At 38.4% G+C, this 18,346-nt stretch overlaps 2 protein-coding genes across 12 annotated transcripts in view; one reads left to right on the forward strand and one right to left on the reverse strand.

Moving 5' to 3' along the window:
- The window catches only part of GANC (glucosidase alpha, neutral C), a 79,647-nt gene extending 72,422 nt beyond the window's left edge, over positions 1–7,225 (reverse strand). For 4 of the 7 annotated variants that reach the window (XR_004347978.1, XR_004347977.1, XM_032619083.1 and 1 more), the window contains exons 1-3: positions 5,997–6,876; positions 3,065–3,127; positions 1,443–1,551 (exon numbers count right to left, since the gene is read on the reverse strand). Coding sequence is in view for 3 of the 7 variants with exons in the window: in XM_032619083.1 (XP_032474974.1) it covers positions 1,443–1,551; positions 3,065–3,127; positions 5,997–6,019 (195 nt within the window). In the remaining 4 variants the exon portion in view is untranslated. Of the gene's footprint in view, positions 1–1,442; positions 1,552–3,064; positions 3,128–5,996; positions 6,920–7,025 lie in introns of those variants that run through there. The other 3 variants (XM_032619101.1, XM_032619065.1, XM_032619110.1) reach the window with 3 other exon arrangements.
- TMEM87A (transmembrane protein 87A) overlaps positions 6,977–18,346 on the forward strand; it is a 51,770-nt gene continuing 40,400 nt past the window's right edge. Inside the window, exons 1-6 of one of the 5 annotated variants that reach the window (XM_032619124.1) lie at positions 6,977–7,215; positions 8,515–8,575; positions 11,506–11,591; positions 14,869–14,982; positions 17,112–17,165; positions 17,256–17,300. In XM_032619124.1, coding sequence (XP_032475015.1) covers positions 7,072–7,215; positions 8,515–8,575; positions 11,506–11,591; positions 14,869–14,982; positions 17,112–17,165; positions 17,256–17,300 — 504 coding nt within the window. In that variant the 5' untranslated portion in view covers positions 6,977–7,071. The remainder of the gene's footprint in view (positions 7,216–8,514; positions 8,576–11,505; positions 11,592–14,868; positions 14,983–17,111; positions 17,166–17,255; positions 17,301–18,346) is intronic. The other 4 variants (XR_004347984.1, XM_032619145.1, XM_032619154.1 and 1 more) reach the window with 4 other exon arrangements.

Raw genomic sequence — 18,346 nt, forward strand, 5'->3', positions numbered from 1 at the left:
CTTTCAAACTTGGCTACAAAAGGATGTAAAGTTTGGGAGACCTGGATCAGTACTCTACCATGAGCTGTGAACTCAAAGGTTGCACAGATGCCAAGCAAGGAGGGAAATTCCTCCAGAAAAAAATGAGTGGTATTAAGAAGCAGCACTAGGTTTTGAAGAAAGGCTAACCATCCCTTCAGTGTAGTTAAGAGAAAAGAACTAAGTGTGCTGCTACCACAACTACATCCTTAAGTAACCATAAGTTGGGAAAAAGGGACGGGGATAGAGAACACAAACTGTTGATATGATTCTAGCCCCTATTTTGAATTCAGGCAAGAAAGCTATGTTAGAGAATTCTACATCTTTGAAGTGACTAAAATCTCTAAAACTTCATATGGAAGGTAGCCTTCCTCACTGTGCCATTGCTCCTCCGGCCTGGGAATAAAGTTGAGCCTCCCGACGAAGTTAAAGGCCTTACAAATGTTACAGAGAATGCCCTGATGTTGTGGGGCAGTGTTTGCTCTGTCTTCTCCGAGAAGATTCCTCAGTGTAATGTTATACGGCAAGCTCTACGGTAGTCACAAGATCTCTTACAATGCTGCAGTGAAAGTGGGGATGTCTTCTCAGTCTGCTTCCCAGAACTGGGATTTGTTAGTGAGCTGATGGAATTACTATCTAAGCTGTTATGGGACTAGACTGCACGTCTTTACCTATGTCCTTCAGCGAATTACCAATTAAACCAGATTGGTCTGGGAGGCCTTAGAAGCTTAGGACACCTTTCGAAGACAGGGGAGGATGTGAAGTGAGGGTCAGGTTGGAAGCATCAACTACTTGTGCATAACCACACTTCCTAGCCCGGCCCACAGCACTTCCTCTGTGACTGGCCCATCTGAAGTAGTGTGAAAACTTGACAGATGAGAAAAAGCACTTAGGATACTGCTCTAATCCTTTCAGCATGTAACAACTATGGTGATCTGTTAGTGACGCAGCTTAGGGGTGGGAACATCTGTGACTTATTCAACTGCATAGACCATTGTTCCTCTTGCCCACTCACATTTTGAGGTTTGGACATTCACTGAATCTGTACCTTGCTTCTACAGTCACAGGTGAAAATTCTGGTTACTAGCTATGACTTTGAGCAAGTGGCTTTTTAGACTTCAATTTCCTTATCTGAAAATTAGGGACAATGTAATGTACCTCTTAGATGATTCTGAAGATTAATTAAAAGGAAATAACATTCGTAAAACATCTAAGAAAGCATCTGATACAAGGCCATCTATATGTTGATAGTCGTATTACTTTTAAAGTAGCATTGTGTAGCTATTAAAAAGATGGCATTACTTCTCTCACAAAGTTTGTTTTTGAAGCATACATAGTTTAATTAGCCTTTGTGGAAATTTACTTCATTCAACCCAAATAAATATAGAAACAAATAATTCTCTGTAGAAAATACTTTTTCTCACCTTAGCTGCTTCGTTGATGATTTGGAACCTGGTGCTCTCTTTGCCTTCTGTGACTGAGTCTAGTAATGCCCGATAGGTAGACTTCTTGGAGAGCCGCTGTTTCTGACGCCTACAGATTTGGAGTATACAGACGTCTGAGAATGATTTGTGACTCTCAGCCTCCAAAAGACTATATTACCATGTGGAAGTCATTAAAATTCACTTCAATAGTAGGTGAACTGGGCACAAGCAGTATATTAGTACTCCAATAAAGCACTAAGAGGAGTATCAATAATTTAGAGAGCTAAGAAAATTAATAAGCAGAGTGCTAATGCAATTAATAAAATAATAAGAAGAGTACTAATAAAATTGTTCACCATAACACTACTCAAGGATGGTATTTTGTCCCCTTTATTGAGAAGGTGGGGCAGTTTTCATAGATGACACGTATTAGCTTGTTGATGTCCCTTCCTCCTTCCATGAAATGTATACTTTAATTGAAACTTAATAAATTTTAGTGGAAATCCAATATAATCCAGTGGTTTGTCAAGGTGACCAGGAGTTCACTATAGAATTCCCTCTAAGGTGCCTGTTCAGAATTAAAATGATATGATTTTCTTTCTCTAGAGTTGTGTGTATAAATTAGAAAGTTGTATGATATAATTTTTGGTGATTTCAGTTTCAGGACCACATAAAGGTAGACACTCAAAAAAGTTTTAAAGAAATATTTTTTGAGGCTCTGGGGAAATAGGCAATCATATAGTGGTGATGGGAGTGCAAAATGACACAATCTCTATGGAGGGATATCTGGTAATAGTTAAAATTTCAAATACATTTACTCTTTGACCTAGTAATCCCACTCCTGGAAATTCATCCTACAAATATACCTGCATGTGTAGGAAATGATATATGTATAGCTTTTCACTGTGGCAGTGATGTTACAGCAAGACTGAAAATAACCCAAGGGTCTAGCAGTAGGAGAGTGAATACATTATAATTTACCCAATGGAATACCATACAGCTATGAAAAGAAGACAATTTCCATATACTCATACAGAGCTCTTCAGAATAAATTATGAAGCAGAAAAAAAGACGTATACAACAGTGTATATAGAAAGCTACTTGGCCTAAGAATGGTGGTGATATAAGAATATGTGCATTCACAAAAAGAAATACTGGAAAGATAAATAAGAAATTAATAAATCTGGTTACTTACAGGGAAAGATGTGGAATGGGGTGGAAGGGGACAAGAAAGAGAGTAACATTTTTCAATGTGTATCTTTTTATATTATTTGATTTTTGAACCATGTAAAAGTATTATTTCTTCAAAGATTCAAAATTTTAACGTTAGTTGAAAAACACTTTGACTTTTAAAATACCTGTTTATTAACACAGTAATGTTAATTATAATGTATAAGTATATAATATAATTAATTATAATTAATAACATAATAATAAAATAATACAGGAGTTAAGCTAGAGTAGTAAAGGTGAATTTCTCCTGTCAATAAATTCTTTAATCACTGAATTTCCTAATTGACTCTTTCCTCAGAAAGTCTATCAGTTCTCAAAAATTTAATAAATATCAATTTTGAAATATTTTCAGAACTATTCTATCTAGGTAATATACTTCCTCTTCTTACCTGTAGAAAGCAATCTTGCTGCAGTCTTTGAAAATCTTTTTATCCACAGCTTCATCTTCAACACTAATAAAAAGACATTTTAAGAAACTTATTTTACATAGGGTTTGTGAATCCAAATTTTGTACCTTCTCTAACTATAATACAAATCATGGGACATAAATCATTGTGATGCAAAATTGTGTCATGGCCATAACACAATAATGTGTTTGCTGCAGAACAACATCCTTTTGTAAACCACCCATGGTAAACAACAAAACATGAAGTTCTGGGATTGCTCAGAAAGCAACAGAAAAAGAGCACTGTCACTTATGAGAAAGGGTTCTTTAAAATGAATGACTGAAGGCTATGGCTACAACAATAAAATCTGAAGGAGTAAAAACAAAAAGCCCCAAACCGGACCAACAAAAACAACCCACCCACCCTACTTATTCAACAAAATATTTTCAGAACTTTCTTGCTGAGTGTTGGGCTCTGAGGAAGATAAGAAGTACTGTGTCTGAGTTTTCTTTGACAGCCTAACCAACATCACAAATCAACCTGACAAATGATATAACAGAGGTATGTACGAGGTGCTAGAATAAGGATAGAAACAGAGAAGGAAAATCCTTTGCTTTTTAAGACGATGCTGATAATCTAGGGGCCAATGTTTTTTATTTCTTATTTATTTTTAACATCTTTATTCGAGTATAATTGTTTTACAATGGTGTGTTAGTTTCTGCTTTATAACAAAGTATACATATGTCCCCATATCTCTTCCCTCTTGCATCGCCCTTCCTCCCACCCTCCCTATCCCACCCCTCTAGGTGGTCACAAAGCACAGAGCTGATCTCCCTCTGCTATGCGGCTGCTTCCCACTAGCTATTTTACGTTTGGTAGTGTATACATGTCCATGCCACTCTCTCACTTTGTCCCAGCTTACCCTTCCCCCTCCCCGTATCCTCAAGTTGATTCTCCAGTAGGTCTGCATCTTTATTCCCATCTTGCCCCTAGGTTCTTCTGAACATTTTTTTCCTTTTCTTTTTCTTTAGATTCCATATATATGTGTTAGCATACGGTATTTGTTTTTCTCTTTCTGACTTACTTCACTCTGTATGGCAGACTCTAGGTCCATCCACCTCACTACAAATAACTCAGTTTCGTTTTTTTTATGGCTGAGTAATATTCCACTGTATATATGTGCCACATCTTCTTTATCCATTCATCTGTCGATGGACATTTAGGTTGGTTCCATGTCCTGGCTATTGTAAATAGTGCTGCAATGAACATTGTGGTACATGTATCTTTTTGAATTATGGTTTTCTCATGGTATATGCCCAGTAGTGGGATTGCTGGGTCATATGGTAGTTCTATTTTTAGTTTTTTAAGGAAATTCCATACTGTTTTCCGTAGTGGTTGTATCAATTTACATCCCCACCGGCAGTGCAGGAGGGTTCCCTTTTCACCACACTCTTTCCAGGATTTATTGTTTCTAGATTTTATGATAATGCCCATTCTGACCAGCATGAGGTGATACCTCATCATAGTTTTGATTTGTATTTCTCTAATAATTAGTGATGGTGAGCATCTTTTCATGTGCCTCTTGGCCATCTGTATGTCTTCCTTGATGAAATGTCTATTTAGGTCTTCTGCCCATTTTTTAACTGGATTGTTTTTTTGATATTGAGCTCCATGAGCTGTTTGTACATTTTGGAGATTAATCCTTTGTCTGTTGTTTCATTTGCAAATATTTTCTCCCATTCTGAGGGTTGTCTTTTTGTCCTGTTCATGGTTTCCCTTGCTGTGCAAAAGCTTTTAATTAAGTCCCATTTGTTTATTTTTGTTTTTATTTCTGTTACTCTAGGAGGTAGGTCAAAAAAGATCTTGCTGTGGTTTATGTCAAAGATCTTTCCAGTTTTGAAGAATAAACTCTGGAATGATATAGGAAGAGATGTACTTAGCTGAACCTGGAAAGCAACCTGTTTGAAATTCATGTGTTAAGAGTTCTGATCACAGGGCTTCCCTGGTGGCGTAGTGGTTAAGAATCCATCTGCCAATGCAGGGGACACGGGTTTGAGCCCTGGTCTGGGAAGATCCCACATGCCGTGGAGCAACTAAGCTTGTGCACCACAACTATTGAGCCTGTGCTCTAGAGCCCACGAGCTACAACTACCAAGCCCGCGTGCCACAACTACTGAAGCCCACACAGCTAGGGCCGTGCTCCACAACAAGAGAAGCCACTGCAATGAGAAGCCCGCGCACCGCAACAAGTAGCCCCGGCTCACCACAACTAGAGAAAGCCCTTGCGCAGCAACGAAGACCCAACACAGCCAAAAATAAATAAATTTATAAGATAAATAAAATACCACCATGTTAACGTTAAAAAAAAAGAGTTCTGATAACAATTCTTCCGGTTTTGTTAACCATCCTTCAAGTATTTCATGAGAGGCTATTAATATCAATTAATTCCGTGGGGAATTGAGAAGGCTAGAGATTTGCATAAAATATGCAAATAAGACATGCAATCAAACAATCTATAAAGTCTTCAGGGTCTTCCCTGGTGGCGCAGTGGTTAGGAATCTGCCTGCTAATGCAGGGGCCACAGGTTTCAGCCTGTGTGCCGCGGAGCAACTAAGCCCATGTGCCACAACTACTGAGCCTGCGCTCTAAAGCCCACGAGCCACAACTACTGAAGTCCGCGCGCCTAGAGCCTGTGCTCTACAACAAAGGAAGCCATCTTAACGAGAAGTCCGCGCACGGCAACAGAGTAGCCCCGGCTCCCCGCAACTAGAGAAAAGCCGCACGCAGCAATGAAGACCCAACGCAGCCGAAAATAAATAAATAAAATTTATAAAAAAATAAAGTCTTCAAAGCCAGAATGTTGTTTTCAGGTACTACCTATCCCCTGCTTCCGTGGGCCCTGGGGTCAGTCCCTGCTGGACCACTGGGCCTTTACCTGATTTTCTCAGCTGCGTCCATGGCTTCCCAGTCACTTCACAGGCTCCCAGATCTCAGGCCAAGGCCCCAGGCGATCTTTTAGATTGTCAGTCTTTCTAAATAACCGCCAGCACTTCACCACCATCAAGTTTCTGGGACTTTCATGTCCTTAAGGAGTGACAAATTGACACTTGCTCCCGGGATTTCCAGGCCCAAATTAGGGTTTCTACAGAGATTTATCTGGCAAATTTTTCTTGGTTCTGAGTAGCTGATGAGGAACTGCCTTCATTAGAAACCGAAAAGGTTTTTGCATCCGAGGAGGCGTGTACTCAAAGAGCCCTAGAGGATGCAGACCAAGGGCGTGAGAACGAGGAAGTACCGACACGGCCTGCGTGATTAGGTAGAAGCTTCTGCAGATCTACCTCAGTGACTGTCACGCCACGGATACTGAAAACTGACCCACTCTCTCCTGTATTTTAGTTTTGAGTAGGAAGTGCCGGCGGGGTTGTTGCTGGAGGTTGATGTTCTCCGACCAAACTCTACATCATACTCTTCACGACTAGAAGGGTCTTTTAAAAGGGGTTGTCTACTACATTATTCCGTTTAGGAAGGCTTATACTCCACCACCGCCAAACTCCAGTCTTTGCTTAAATACCTCCGGAAACCGAGTACTCACTACTACACGCTAAACAGGCAGCCAGACTTTTGGCCCCAGCGTCTGACTCAAACGATGAGGGACTGGGGCGAACGAGAGGAGGAGAGAGCCAAACGCCACATGGGGTTCTTCCCTGGTCCCCAAACCCTTTAAGGGCTGGGAGAGAGAAGAGCCAACAGACTCGGCTGGTAACTTTTGTGGATCATTCTAACACTCCAAGGTGACCAGGTTACGGCAGGAAGACGCCTGCGCAGTAGGTCCAAAGCCTCATACCAAGCCTGACAACTGCCTGAGGGCGGGGCCGCTGAGTCGCTAAACAAACAAGCCACCAGAGGTTTTGAGGACCCGGATTATCCCGCCCCCAGAGCGGAGCCGGAAGAGGGCGGGACAAACCGGAAGAAGGTGAAATGCTTTCGGTAGGCGCTCCACGGCTGTGAAGATGGCGGCGGCTGCGTGGCTTCAGGTGCTGCCTGTCATTCTTCTTCTCCTGGGGGCTCAGACGTCCCCATTGTCGCTTTTCAGTGTAGGACCGGCATCCGTCGCTGCTGCCGACCGATCCAAGTGGCACATTCCGATACCGTCGGTGAGTGGTCACTTCAGGAGCAACTGAGCCCGGAGGAGCAAGGGGTGGGGCTACGGCAGCCCAAGGGGTCCATGAAGGTTCCACTGAAGTCCGCTTCCAAAGGGGTGGGATTGCCGGGAGTGTCTGTGTAGCTGCTTAACCGGGACTCACCTCCCTGGAGCGGGAAGCCGTACACTTCTTTGGGTAAATTAGCAGGAATGTCAGGGTCAATTCAGGAGCGGAGAGTGGCGGTGGAGCGGTTTCTTATCAGCAAAGGCAGAGAACTTTCATTGCCTGACTGGAAACGTGTAAACTTGATGTGTAGGTGGAGAGTGGTTTCTCTTTCAGCAGAAGTTTCACAGAATCTTGTGACCCCGGGTTGGATGAGAGGAATATGTAAATAGACATCTTTCTTTCTTCTTTCTTTTTTTTTTCTCTGCACTTTTTTGTTACTGGATAATTCTACTTACGAAGTTGGTTGATTTCATTTGGACTTTGAAATGGTTATTCTAAGCCCTGCCGTGTAATTAGGAAGCCTAGGCATTTAAAATGATGTATTCTAACGTGAGAATGTTTAAAACGGAAGAAACAGTATTCTAAAATTTCTTATGATAAGTTAGTTTTTCTTAAGGATAATTAACTGGATTGGTTGACCCTTTCTTCCCTTTACCACCTTTTTGAAACGTCGTTTGAGTAAGAGCTATAGTGCTGTGAGCCGACAAATCAGATGCTGGCTGGAAATGCCGAAAAGCATTAGTCTTATTAAAACCACGGTAGCCTTTTTGTTCTGCTCTGCTCACTGGTTGTAATGCCCAAATCTTATTTGAACTTTTGATATGGTAAGAATTACAGCTTTTGTTAATTTGGTGACGATGTTCAGATTCTCAGTTTTAGGTATTTATTTGTTACCTGTAAAATGGTTAATAGTTAAATATGGCTGTCTGCTCATAGAATAGTTTATTTGAAGAAATGATTGGTTATTCTGGACGGTGGTTAGTGAGTAAAGGGAATGAACTGATTAAGGAGTACCTTTTAGAAAGATTTAAGTTAGGTTAGGATTTCTAGCAGCCTTCCTTCTGGAGTCCTTGCTTCATGGCCTGTGGAAAAAAGAAAAAACTTGTCTCTGCACCAAGCTTCAAAATCCTGCAGTTTGGATATGGTTGAATTTTACTAAAAGGAAGGATATTGATGCCTTTTTGTGTGTGTGTGTTATGAAAACTAACGTCAACATTTTATAAATTTTAGCTTTTTATATCAGTTATATTCTGCTTTGGGAATTAAAGTGATCTGATGCTAATTATCTCTCCTTTATCTTTGCAGGGGAAAAATTATTTTAGTTTTGGAAAGATCCTCTTCAAAAATACCACTATCTTCCTGAAATGTGAGTTTTTGCATTTCATGAAGTTTTTATTCGAGTTTTTGAGTGATCTTTAAACTTTAAAATTACCTGTTTTCTACCTCTGATGACTTACTCTCAACATAAGTTCTGAAATTTAATAGTCCAGCACTATCTAGGTATAAACCTATGTAGTGTAACTAAGGTCCTTTCACAGAACAATCTTTAGAATACTTACTTTTATGAACTTTATCTTCTTCTCTTGTTTTTCTGGTGTTAACAATATATAGTTTGACACATTGTTTTGGTTGATCTCCTCCATGGGTTTTAATCTGTTCTGAGCCATAGAGATAACTGCCGATTTTGTTTTTGTGTGCTTGTTAGATGTTTACTGGACACATGACCTAGGTTTGTCAGACCATTGGCTCTGAACAAATATGTTCAGTAAAGCTTTTGTTTGCTGAAGGAGTATTTTACCACTTGGATCTTTGGAAGAGGAAGCTCAAAGATAATTACCAGGAAATAGGGATACGTAGAACAAAACCAGTCTGTCCAGTGGGAAAACCACTGTATCTGAATCCAGAATACCCCATTGTGTATTAAAGAAAAGCTTCCTTTTATTTCTGAAACTGGCTTTAGTTTTAGAGAATGAATGATCACGGGCAGCTCCGTTTCAAGATCAGGAATAAAAATCCAGATCCATGTGTGCTCCTATGCATATTTCTCTCTATGAAAATGCAAAGTATGTCATAGTTGGATGATTTTATTCTTTTAATCAGTTAGTAGGTAGTTACTGAACACCTACTATGTATAGTGCCAGGCACTGTTTTAGACAGCAAGGAAGTGATAGAAAAAACCCTTTCTCTTATTGAGATTATAGCCTGGTGGGATGGAGGGGTTAGGTACAATTTCTATGAAGAATGTCCTGTGTCCATGAAAATATGATCTCTTGGCTGATAATTTAAGTTTGATTTAAATCAAATCTACTCTGACACGCTGGTATTTCTTGTGAGGTTGGCTTTGTAGAAAAGAAGAGCTTTTAGGGATAGCAGTATTTTGTCTTTTGAGATACCCTGACAGCCTGTATGCTATTCTGTCCTTTTATTTTGTACAGTTTCTTCTTACCTGTATTTTGTTCTAATGATTTTTCTAGTGGTTTTTGGTCAAACTGCATATTTTGAAGTGTTTGTGTTTCGTTGTTTTTGGAGGGTTTGAAGCTTCTTAAAATTTGCATTGTCTTTCACTTTGTTACTTCTGTGTTTTCTCATACTTACCTTGTCTCTGATTTTATGCTTTTGTGGGTGTGGTATACAATAGATTTCCATGAAATTGGCAGGGCCATTTTCTTTTCTTTTCTTTTTAAGCCTAAAATTACAATTTTTCACCTACATTAAAAATGTCTGTTTTGGAGAAAGAAGTGAGATTTGCTCAAAGCTTGGAACTCCAGTCCTTTCTAGAGGTAGCCACTTCTCCCTTACACCTGCACCTGGCTCATGTAAGATTCTTAGGGACTAGACCTGCCAGCCAAGGGAAGGTGAGGAATGTGGCAGGACCATTTTCATTGTCTCTTAAAGCCATTCATTTAAAGTTCTATGTGTTTTGGGAATTCCCTGATGGTACAGTGGTTAGAACTCCGAGCTTTCACTGCAGAGGGCCAGGGTTCAGTCCCTGGTCTGGGGACTAAGATCCTGCAAGCCTCGCGGCGTGGCCAAAAAAAAAAAATTATATGTCTTTTAACATAAATAGTAGTATTTTTGCAGGCACATTTCCCTGCAAATCTCCTGTTAGGGCTTTTATTTAATTAATTCCTTTTCTGTTTGGTTCTACTGAGTAGTTCATAACAAGATTGCAGTATCCATTTCAGCATTTCCATACATTCTATCCAACACATCAGATTTTTGTGTATTTTAGCCTTATAAAAGCCTTATAAAAGTTGAGCTTTATAAAAGTGTGCCGCTTAAAAATTAGTCTGAGAAAACCACTTAAACCAAAGAAAAGGGAAAGTTTGTAATTTTAGGTGTGCTTCTTTTAAGAACCAAAAGTAGGTTTTTAGATGCAGTCGTGTTTATCTTTGTCACATTTGCACAAAGTATGTATTTCTAGTATATTTTCCCTTCCTCAGCTGGAATCAAAGATAAAAGGAAATACTGACTTCCCCCAGGTGAGACAGTTAACAGTCATATAGTCAGGTTTACACCCCAAGTCTTCAGACTAATGCTTTGGTTCACTAGAATATTGTGCTCCAAAATATGTTGAATGAGTTATGTGAGGCTTCTATGATTTCATGAGGTTCCTTGAGGCTTCTCTTAAGGTGAGTTTTAAAAAGAATCTAATAACTCTTTTTATCTTTGTTTTTTCTATTCCTGCCTTCCCCAGTCAGGTTTGCTTTTTGTTGATAGTCCTTTTCTATCCAATTTTGATATCTCTCAAGGTTTAAGCCATGAGGTTTTCCCTCAGTGGAACTATTTTTGTTGCCTTGTGACATTCCTAATGTCACATTCCTGACTCTTCAACTAGAATCTTTTTTAAGACTTAAGAGTCTTCAATAATTTGTTCCCTTCTGTTCCCCTGTTTGGCCTAACACAGTGCCATGTATCTTTGTATACTTAAGTGCTCTGCTCAGTAAATATTTAAATGATAACAGAAGACTGATTTTAACTTAAGGCTGCTTTATCACTTCCAGGTTTTTTCCCAAGAGAGAATCAGAAATGAAGATTTTAAGGCATAAAAATAGATACGCGGTTTCAAAGGTTAAAAATCCTTAACTGCTTTTTATTTCTGTGAGCAACAATTCTTACTTTTAACTGAAGAATATCTAGTTCTTTTAAAATGTATTACTTCATTACCTTCTGTTTGGAGAAAGGATGGTCTTTGAGTATCTTAGTTTAGCAGGAAATGGGATGTGGGGTAATAGTTTAGGAAAAATGCTTTGTTTGGGAATTATCTTTTATTCACAAAGATTTCTTCTTTTATAGTTGATGGAGAACCTTGTGATGTATCTTTGAATATAACCTGGTATCTGAAAAGTGCTGACTGTTACAATGAAATCTACAACTTCAAGGTATGGAACATAAAATTACAGGCTTTTCTTAGAGTTTAGATATCATCGGGTCCCAACCTGATAGAGGAAAGAGTGTCATGTAGCTATGGAGAAGAACTGGAACTAGAATCATGCTTCCCAATATGCAGGCAAATTTGTACTATCAGTTCTCAAACTTATTGGTCTCAGAACTGTGTTTACTTACTACAGACCCCAAAAAAGCCTTTATTCATGTGGGTTACTGTATTAGAAATTAAAACAGAAAAATACAGAAATATTTATTAATTTGTGAAAACTATTTTTCAAAGAAACTGGGAAGAGTGGTGTTATTTTGTATTTTTGCCAATCTATTTGTTTAATATCTAGTGTAATAGAAGATAGCTGGATTCTTATACTTCCTTCACTCAGTCTATTGTGATGTGTTATTTTGGTTGAAGTGTATGCACAAAATGTGGCCTCACACAGATATGTAGTTGGAAAAGGGAATGGTATTTTAATAGTGTTTTCAGGTAATTGTGGATATTGTTCTTCGATTCTATACCCAAATGCAATAAGTGGAGTTTCTTAAAGGTTAGTTGCAGTGTGGAATCTGAAACCATATCACTGAACTTTTTCTGTGCTCTGTTATATTAAAATAAATTGGTATGTCTTGCACTTTGAATGGTCTTTTGCCCATGTCTGATTTGACAGCATCTTTCATGGTCACTTAGAAAATATTGGTTGGCTGAATTATATAAACCTTCCAAATACTAATTCATTTTACAATTAATTCAAAATTACATTTGTTAATATGACCTTTCAGTCTCATCAGATACTCTGTAAGTATCGGAAACTATAAATCATGGTAGGGAACATGCAAGTTTTCCAAAATTCCAGTTTTTACTTGAAAGCTCAAATTTTATTTATTTACTTATTTTTTAATAAAAAAAATTTTTTTCAAGGTCCAAGAAGACTTTATTATTTATTTATTTTTGGCTGCGTCAGGTCTTAGTTGCGGTATGCGGGATTTTCATCGCAGCATGCAGGATCTTTCGTTGCGGTGCGAGGACTTCTCTCTAGTTGCAGTGCGTGGCCTTCTCTCTAGTCGTGGTGTGCGGGTTTTCTCTTCTCTAGTTGTGGCATGCAGGCTCTGGGGCGCCTGGGCTCTGTAGTTGTGGCATGCAGGTTCCAGAGCGTGTGGGCTCTGTAGTTTGTGACACGCGGGCTCTCTAGCTGTGGCATGTGGGCTTAGTTGTCCCACAGCATGTGGGATCTTAGTTCCCCAACCGGGGATCGAACCCAAGTCCCCTGCATTGGAAGGTGGATTCTTTACCACTGAACCACTGGGGGAAGTCCCTGAAATTTTATTATTGACAATGAATGCTGTCAGTTGCCTTCCTTGACGTGACAGCCTCCCTTTGCCCATTTTCAGGAAAATATCTCCCAAATACCCAAGTCTGAATATCTGTAGTTTGTTGGTCATTCTTTCAAGTAAATGAAAACGGTGGATAGTTTAGCTTACAAGTTAAAATAGTTGCAAAGTGCTTTGTCTTAAGACAGTCATTTATAGTATTTCGCATACTTATTTTTTTGTCTGATAGAATATTTTAAAAGGCATGTGCTCAAAGGTCCAGATTTAATGACATTAATAATTTTTACTGTTTCATCAAGGGCATTCTTACATAAAACTGGCCTTTTTTTTTTTAACTGCAAGTTTGTGACTGTGAGAGTACAATGACTACTAACTAGTACAGTTAGGTACCACTGATAGGAGGCTGCCATTTTTCGCATCATTACTTTTGCACTGTCAGTACAAGGCAAATAGATGATGATGATGATGATGAAGATGAAAATAATTTTGACCTCTTAAACCTCATGAAAGCATCCATGGGCCACACTTTCAGAGTTGCTATAATACACTGTATATGAGCATTGAAGATATGTAGCTCCTAGATGGATTTTTCAGGCCTTTTGCATTCTGTTTTCATCCCACTATTTGCATCATTTCTTTTCTTTTTTACATTTCCCCTACTATTCTTGAGGTTTCTTTTAAAAAAATAATAGGACTAGTCTTTAAAAAATGTCCACCATCCAGTTGGTTTTTTAAACCTTAAGCATTTTGAATTTCTGCCCAGTATTAGGGTTTTACATTATCTTTTTTGTAGTGTTGCTGATTGTATTTTGCTTTTGTTATATAACATTGGGTAAGATTGGTGTGATGAGGACTGAAGAATTTAGAGAAATATTTCCAGAATATGGTTTGAAATATCATTGACCTTTTCTCCTAATTGAGCACTAGTTAAGTTTACATATGCTTGAAACTTGTGATAAAAACTGGTTAAGCTTATCAGATTCAGTCTTCATGGGTAGGACAACTTAAGAATGTAAAAATTATTTTGAATTGTCACAGGACAGAATTATGGAAATGACAAGCAAATAGTTGGAGGTGTGAAATTAGAGCTTCGAAAAAAAGAGGGTGAGATTAGGGATGTTGGTATGGGAGAAAACTCACAGAACTGATGAAGCCAGAGAAATGATGATTTTTTTTTTCATAGTATTAATAGTGGGCTGTGAGTGGCTACAACAGTTTTGTGCTCTAGCTTAGAAGCACAAGTTTTTTTTTGTTGTTGGTGGTGGTGTTAATTTAGTCAAGGAACTCTTGTAAGTATATTTTCTTATAACAAAACCCTGTGGACTCTGACAGTTTCCCAGTCTTCCTAGAATTTTTAAGAGGAACTATCCTTCATGAGTCATAGACTAGAATTCTGCACTTTAGAGTCCAATACTATTAGATTCTTGAATACTAATATATAGTCTTTATCTGATGTTGTTAATTTTATTTATTTATTTTGTAAATTTATTTATTTTTATTTATTTATTTTTGGCTGCATTGGATCTTCGCTGCTGCGCGCGGGCTTTCTCTAGTTGTGGCGAGCGGGGGCTACTCTTTGTTGCCGTGCGCAGGCTTCTCATTGCAATGGCTTCTCTTGTTTCAGAGCACGGGCTCTAGGACTTCAGTAGTTGTGGCACGTGGGCTCAGTAGTTGTGGCTTGCAGGCTCTGGAGCACAAGCTCAGTAGTTGTGGTGCACAGGCTTAGTTGCTCTGTGGCATGTGGGATCTTCCCAGACCAGGGCTTGAACCGGCATCCCCTGCATTGGCAGGAGGATTCTTAACCACTGCGCCACCAAGGAAGCCCAAGATATTGTTAATTTTAAAAACAGCAAATCCAAAACTATATTTGTACCAAAGGCAATCTATTTGTTTTCTTTTAAATATCTTACATAAGTTAAATACTTTGTATTTTCTCTGTTTTTCCAGGCAGAAGAAGTGGAGACATACTTGGAAAACCTTAAGGAAAAAAAAGGCTTGTCTGGGAAATATCAAACATCATCAAAATTGTTCCAAAACTGCAGTGAACTCTTTAAAACACAGGTAATATTTGATAGTAGTTGGAGGGAAATAGAAGAGGTGAATAATATGATGGCTGTATTTTTGGTAATATGCATTTCTCACTCCTCAATTCCTTCTGACAGAAACAAGTTAGAATCATGTTCTGAACAAGTCATCATACATGACTATGTTCATGTATATGGTACATAGTCAGCCACTTAAATATTCATCTCAGAGAGAGGATGTGCTTTCCTTTGTGTGTAAAAAGCAAAGCCCCGGTTTTTTTTATTATAGTAAAATATATATAACATAGAATTTACCATTTATAACCATTTTTAAGTGTGCCATTCAGTTACATTAAGTACATTCACCTTGTTGTGCAACTATCAACACTAGCCATCTCCAGAACTTTTTCATCATCTGTAGTGGTTACTTCATAACGATTAAATAATAAAAACACCCACCCCCACTTCCACTTCCACTTCCCTGGTAACAACTATTCTACTTTCTTTCTCCGTTAATCTGACTGCTCTAGATATCTCAAAGAAGTAAAATCGTACAGTATTATTTTGGCTTCTTTAACGTAATAAAATGTTTTCAGGGTTCGTCCATATACCATGCATCAGAATTTCATTTCTTTTTTAAGGCTGAATAATATTTCATTGTACGTATATACCACATTTTCTTTATCCATTCATCCATTGATGGACTTTTGAAACCCTCATTTTTTAAGCCTCTTGTCATCTCATCTAATTGATATATCCCAGAATCAACATCTTTAGATTTTCCTACTATAGACTTGAAATCAAAGGGTTGAACTTTACAACTTTTTTCGAATAAAGGGGAAGAGGTGAATAATATTGTTTATTTTATTTTATATTATTATTATTATTTTTTGGCCGTGCTCTGTGGCTTGTGGGATCTTAGTTCCTTGACCAGGGATTGAACCTGGGCCATGGCAGTGAAAGCACCAAGTCCTAACTACTGGACTGCCAGGGAATTCCCAATATTGTATATTTCAATGCTTATATATATGTAATCATATAAATGGGGTTTATATTATAAAATTCTCCTTTCTTAGAAGTAGAATCTGACCCCAGTTTTTTGATAGAAAAATTATGTATTTTATAGGTGTTGAAAATAGTTATTTTAGCTATAGCCTTTACTTTGTTTTACTGCATTTAAATACTGCTTCAGATTATTTAGCACCTTTCCTTGAAGAGGCAAGTTCATGGAAAGTTAGGTTTCCTGTCTACTTACTAGAAGTAAAGTTTATTGATAAGAAGTCTTTTACTTAATAATTATTAATTGATGAGCAAATGAAGTCATTGATAATTGAACTACAAGGGTTGTGTTCTTGTCATACTGTAGATTTTATGACCTCGGATAAAAAGAAAATAGCTTTAAAATAGTGGAAGTATGGTAGAAAAAGAAAGCTAGGCACAATGTGATGTTGAGTAGGGGGTTTTCTGTTGGTTTTCCAAATTTATCCCCCAGGCTAGGAGGATTGGTTGGCCTTTCTTGGATTTGATTGTGGAAAGTTACCTGTTGTATATTGTTGCCCAAGGTTCACTACTTTTAGATCTGCTATCAGCTTTCCAGGGTTTTGGCATAAACCCCTCTTCATAAGGTTTCCTCCTCCAGTCTAATGTAGAATTGAAATACATGCCCTAATTACTCAGGAAGGATAATGCCTCCTTTGCTGATAACTGGTAAGAAAGGTAATTAGTGGAGGTTTTTTTTACAGGCATGGCATGTGTTGTGATGGAAGGAGCAGTGGACCTCAGAGTTAGGAATCTTAGGTTCAGATCCCATTTCTGTATCTAAAGCTTTATAGCTTTGAGCCACATTTTCCTCATGTGTAGAAATTCAGGGAACTATGACATCCATTTATCCTACTCGTATGTTTTCTGTCTAAGGTTTTGTCAAGAATGACAATATCTGTAATCTTATAGAAAAATTGAGTGGCCAGTTTGGTTTGATACTATTTTTTAGTTTCTAGCAAGGTTTTATTCACTTGTTTGTGGTTAATTGGAAGTATTTTGTCTGTTACTGCCATATTATTATGTTTACTTTTATATGTTTTGCTTTAACTGTTTCTGTGGATTTTGTGCTATGCTTTTCTTTTGCTGTTATACATCTTTAATTTTGGTTTTCTATTTCTTTCATAGAGTTTTTCTGGGGATTTCATGCATCGATTGCCTCTTTTAGGAGAAAAACAGGAGGTAATTGTTTTCCTTTTTATATATTTCTGAGAGTACAGTAGAAATTCTGAATTAATTTTCTTTTTTGTTTGTTTGTTTGTTTGTTTGAAGGCCAAGGAGAATGGAACAAATCTTACCTTTACTGGAGACAAAACTGTAAGTGTGATAGGGAATTTAGGGCATTGAACACATTTTAGTGTTCTTGTGTTTGTTTATTTTATTTTATTTTATTTTATTATTATTTTTTTTTAATATTTATTTATTAACTTTTGGCTGCACTGGGTCTTTGTTGCTGCGCACAGGCCCTCCCCAGTTGTGGGAACAGGGGGCTACTCTTCACTGGGGTGTGCAGGCCCCTCACTGCGGTGGCCTCTCCCGTTGCAGAGCACGGGCTCTAGGCACGCGGGCCTCAGCAGTTGTGGCACGTGGACTCAGTAGTTGTGGCTCGCGGGCTCTAGAGCGCAGGCTCAGCAGCTGTGGCGCACGGGCTCAGTGGCTCTGCAGCATGTGGGATCCTCCCGGACCAGGGCTCGAACCCGTGTCCCCTGCACCGGCAGGCGGACTCCCAACCACTGCGCCACCAGGGAAGCCCGTGTTTGTTTATTTTAAATTCTTATCTTATGCTTACATTTAAAAAGAAACTTAAGAATGGAAGTTATACACCAAAATGTTAATAACGGTTATATCTGGATGATATTGTGAGTGATTTTTATTTTCTTTTTTATGTTTTCTGTCTTTTCCATGTTTGCTACAATCAGTCTGTATTGTTTTGTAATTATCACCTTATAAATATTATTTGTAAATAGTAAGAAACTTTTAAGGAAGAACCTTAAACTCCACGTAAAATCTTGTGATAGAATATAATTGGAAGAGTACATCTCAAAATTTACCCTTTTAAAATGTACAATTAAGAGGTTTTTAGTTGTACGGCCACCAATCACTGTCTAATTCCAGAACATCTTCATCACCCCGAAAACTAACCATGCAGTCATTAACCGTCACTCCTCATTCCACTGTTCCCCCAGCTCTAGGCAAACACTATTCTTTCCGTCTCTGTGGATTTGCCTGTTCTGTTCACTTCATATAAATGGAATCATACAATTTGTGGCCTGTGTCTGTCTTCTTTCACAATTTAAAACTCTGTTTTAACTTTTACTTCCTTCTTGTACAGAGCCTTAAGATCAGTCGGGGTGAGCAGTTAG

The sequence above is a fragment of the Phocoena sinus genome, chromosome 2, assembly GCF_008692025.1.
Source record: "Phocoena sinus isolate mPhoSin1 chromosome 2, mPhoSin1.pri, whole genome shotgun sequence".
Lineage (NCBI taxonomy): Eukaryota > Metazoa > Chordata > Mammalia > Artiodactyla > Phocoenidae > Phocoena > Phocoena sinus.